Raw genomic sequence first — 4,118 nt, 5'->3', positions numbered from 1 at the left:
GTGTTAGCCAGGATGGTCTCGATCTCCTGACCTCGTGATCCGCCCGTCTCGGCCTCCCAAAGTGCTGGGATTACAGGCTTGAGCCACCGTGCCCGGCCAATTTGTTCTTTCTTTTCTTTCTCATTCTTCTTTTTCCCCACCTCTCATTCACCCTTTCCATAGTCCATCTGGTTATTTGCAAACTATTAGGACTCTAAGCAAGGATCTTGGACTTTCTGGGTTTAAACCTTACTGACAAGTTTCAACAGAATAAAGCAGTGTCCTATATGGGAAACTTGGAAGGAATCTTTTTTTTTTTTTTTTTTTTGAGACGGAATTTCACTCTTGTTGCCTAGGCTGGAGTGCAGTGGCGCCATCTCAGCTCACTGAAACCTCTGCCTCAGGCTCCTGAGTAGCTGGGATTACAGGCATGCACCACCACACCCAGTTAATTTTGTATTTTTAGTAGAGACAGGGTTTCTCCACGTTGGTCAGGCTAGTTTCAAACTCTCTACCTCAGGTGATCTGCCTGCCTTGGCCTCCCAAAGTGTTGAGATTACAGGCATGAGCCACCACTCCCAGCCCAGAAGGGAATTTTTTAACCTATTCTGTGCCAGACCTCAGTCCCAATTCTGGGTCGAGAAAGGTTGTGGGGAACATCTTCTGCTGAGCAGTGACTGAGTCAACATGTGAATCTGGCTTTGCAAGCAACACCTAAAAGGGCATTTTTCCTAGCATCAATAGCTCAGGCACCTTTCAGGTGAATTAGCACCAGAAAAGGAATGAGAGCGGGGCATGATGATGGGTGGAGGCAGGGGGATCACTTGAGCCTGGGAGTTTGAGGCTATAGTGAGTTATGATTCTGCCACTGTACTCCAACCTACGCAACAGAGCAAGGCCCTGCCTCTAATAAATAAACAAGAAACTTATTAATCTGTCTCAAGAGTAGAAAAAAAAAGCCCAGGCATAGTGGCTGATGCCTATAATCCTAGCACTTTGGGAGGTTGAGGCAGGAGGATCACTTGAACCCAGCGGTGAGGATTGCTTGAGTTTGAGACCAGCCTGGGCAACATAGGGAGACCCATCTCCACACACACACAAAAAAAATTAGCTAGGCCTGGTGGCTCACACCTGTAGTCCAAGTTACTGGGAAGGCTGCAGTGGGAGGACCAGTTGAGCCTCGGAGCTGGAGGCTGCAGTGAGTAATGATCCCACCACTGCACTCCAACTCCAACCTGGGCAATGGAGAACCCTGGTCTCTTAAAAAAAAAAAGGAATGGGGCTTGGTGCCAGTGGCTCACGCCTGTAATCCCAGCACTTTGGGAGGCTGAGGCAGGTGGATCACAAGGTCAAGAGATCGAGACCATCCTGGCCAACATGTGAAACCCCATCTCTACTAAAACTTCAAAAAAATTACCTGGGCATCGTGGCGCACCTGTAGTCCCAGCTACTCAGGAGGCTGAGGCAAGAGAATCACTTTAACTTGGGAGGCAGAGGTTGCCGTGAGCTGAGATCGCGCCACTGCACTCCACTCCAGCCTGGGCAACAGTGAGAGACTCTGTCTCAAAAAAAAAAAAAAAAAAAAGAATGAGAAGGGTTTATGGGACATACAAACATCTTCGGTTCAGGCGTTTCCTAGTCACATATCTGAGGGCCATTGAGGCTTATTTTACTCCCCCACCCCTCCTTCCATATCCTTACTCACTTTAAATGTGGTTTCTCTTGCTTTTTTCTCCCTTTCCCTCCCATAACCCACAGGAGAGATTGTACGTTTGATATTCAGTACGTTTGATATTCAGTAAATTTGATGTTCAGTGCCTGCAAACTCACTTTGTCTTAGCATTTGATTTTCTTTTCTTTTTTTTTTTTTGGTGCTCGGGGGCTGCTCCCCTTTATTATTGACAGCGGTTTCTCTCAATGAAGTATAGCGCCCTCCCCTTTGGGACAGTTGCCTGACCCCTGTCCATCAGCCCTTGAAGTACCCTCATCAGAAGAAGAGCCCGCGCATTCGCCTGCCGATGCCTTGTCGATCGTAGAGGAGGTTGAACTTGTTCACAAACTGGTTCATGGTGTTGCACGTTTTGGTGATGGTGCCGAGGTAGGCCATGAGCCCCACGTCGTTGCATTGATCATAAAAATCTGTCTTGAACTTGTCTGTGCTGAGCACCGGGAGGCAGTGACACAGAGCATAGGCCTCCCGCAGGATCTCATGATTAAAGGGGACCTCTCCCGCTTCAGAGGCCTTGACATACTCCAAGATGAGCTTGACGCGGCTGTGCAGCATCTTGATGGCGCTGTGCTGTGCTATCAGGTGTTCGGCCACAGTGGAGTTCTCTCCACTGCCTGTTGCTGTCATTCGGGCTACATGGTGTACACCAATGCGTTCCGCTTCCTCTGTGGCCAGAGTGTAGGTCAGCTCAGCAAACAGCATTGTGGCCTCTCCATTGATTATATCGATGACAGACTCAAAAACGCTGACAGGAAGATCTGTGTGCTTGGTCATAGGGTTCAGCTTCAGAAAGAGGGGGCTCTCGATGATCTCACACACCTGCTTATGGACGTGGATGTCCGAGGGGTCAGGTGGCCCCCCTGTGGTGTACCAACCCAGAAACTCCAGCTCCTTGAACACCTGTTTAAACTGCTCCTCCTTGGTGTAATAATATTCCTTGTCAATGATAATCTTCTCTTCCACGGTGTGGGACAGCAGCTCAAAGGAGTTCATCACCTCGATATTTCGGCCCTCCTGCTTGCCAATCAAAGCCCCAATCACCTGCACAGGCCGCCCCTCCTGGGAGCGCATGCGGATCCAGTGGTCGGAGATGTTGAGAATGACAAGGGGATGGAGAGCGACGGAAACACTCCCAGTCACTCCGGAGGCCAGCACGCTGGGAACTACTGCTGCATCCACCTCCATCCCGCTGCTCCCTCCGGTCCCGTTTGTAGCTGCAGCCGCCGCCGCCGCCATTTTCCCCGCGCCCCGCATTTGATTTTCTTGCACAGCCAAGACGACCGATCATTTCAGACCCATCTCCCTTCAGGCTCTAATTCTTCTCCATCAATGTGTTTCTTATTTTGATATTTTTGCCTTTGGCTGGTGTTGTTCTTCTTTTCTATAATTATTTTTCCTCTGTGCTAAATCCTTTTTTTTTTTGAGACGGAGTTTCGCTCTTGCCCAGGCTGGAGTGCAGTAGTATGATCTTGGCTCACTGCAACCTCTGCCTCCCAGGTTCAAGTGATTCTCATGCCTCAGCCTCCCGAGTAGCTGGGATTATAGGCGCCTGCCACCACGCAAGGCTAGTATATTTGTATTTTTAGTAGAGACAGGATTTCATTATGTTGGCCAGGCTGGTCTCGAACTTCTGACCTCAGGTGACCCACTGGCCTCGGCCTCCCAAAGTGCTGGGATTACAGGCATTAACCACCACCCCCAGCCTTGCTAATACAAATCTTTACACTTCTTTCAGGACCTAGCTTAAGGTTTATCCCTAAATGATGGCTTCACTGATTAATTCCACCTCCAGTAATCTCTGCCGTTTGAATTCCTTCTGTATTCCCATCTAGTTTGTACTGTTCTATCAATAAGTTTCTTGCATGTTCCATATAAATTGTTCTCTGTCTCATGTTTGCAAGTCTTCTCTTCTTAATTATACCAAAGCCACTTGAGGGCAAGGGACTGTGTCTTCTCCTAATGTAAATAGCAGGACATTTATTAAATGTGCAACCTAGGTAAATTATTGAACAATTTTGAGCTTCAGTTTCCTCATTTGTTACATGAGGCAATGATGCCTGCACCACACAATGTTGAGACAATCAAATAAAACAATGTGTAGAGAGTACTTTATGAAGTATAAAACATTTGACAAAAGAGAAGCATATTAATTTTTTAAAATGATGACAATCTACAAATGAAAGATAATTTAAAAACTTAATAAAAGAACTTAGAGTACAGCAATATTAGTTACATATCTTACACATAGGACAAATTCACTAAATATCAAATTCAAGTCTTTTTTTTTTTTTTTTTTTTGAGACGGAGTCTCGCTCTGTCGCCCAGGCTGGAGTGCAGTGGCCAGATCTCAGCTCACTGCAAGCTCTGCCTCCCGGGTTTACGCCATTCTCCTGCCTCAGCCTCCCGAGCA

At 47.4% G+C, this 4,118-nt stretch overlaps 1 protein-coding gene across 1 annotated transcript; it reads right to left on the bottom strand.

The window, feature by feature from the left end:
• Positions 1–1,851: 1,851 nt before the first annotated feature.
• LOC108543950 (COP9 signalosome complex subunit 6) lies at positions 1,852–3,045 on the bottom strand. Its single transcript, XM_017894821.1, has one exon. The coding sequence runs from the start codon at positions 2,960–2,962 to the stop codon at positions 1,967–1,969; it is 996 nt and encodes a 331-aa protein (XP_017750310.1). The 5' UTR covers positions 2,963–3,045; the 3' UTR covers positions 1,852–1,966.
• Positions 3,046–4,118: the final 1,073 nt, after the last annotated feature.

This window comes from Rhinopithecus bieti, unplaced genomic scaffold (genome assembly GCF_001698545.2).
Source record: "Rhinopithecus bieti isolate Rb0 unplaced genomic scaffold, ASM169854v2 scaffold_24390, whole genome shotgun sequence".
In the NCBI taxonomy this organism is placed as follows: Eukaryota; Metazoa; Chordata; class Mammalia; order Primates; family Cercopithecidae; genus Rhinopithecus; species Rhinopithecus bieti.
The sequence above is the reverse complement of the archived record's forward strand: the minus strand, read 5'-3'. Positions and strand labels throughout refer to the sequence as shown.

What these genes read in the sequence shown, in the direction of transcription:
- LOC108543950 (XM_017894821.1), bottom strand. Translation starts at nt 2,962, where the DNA reads ATGCGGGGCGCGGGGAAAATGGCGGCGGCGGCGGCTGCAGCTACAAAC.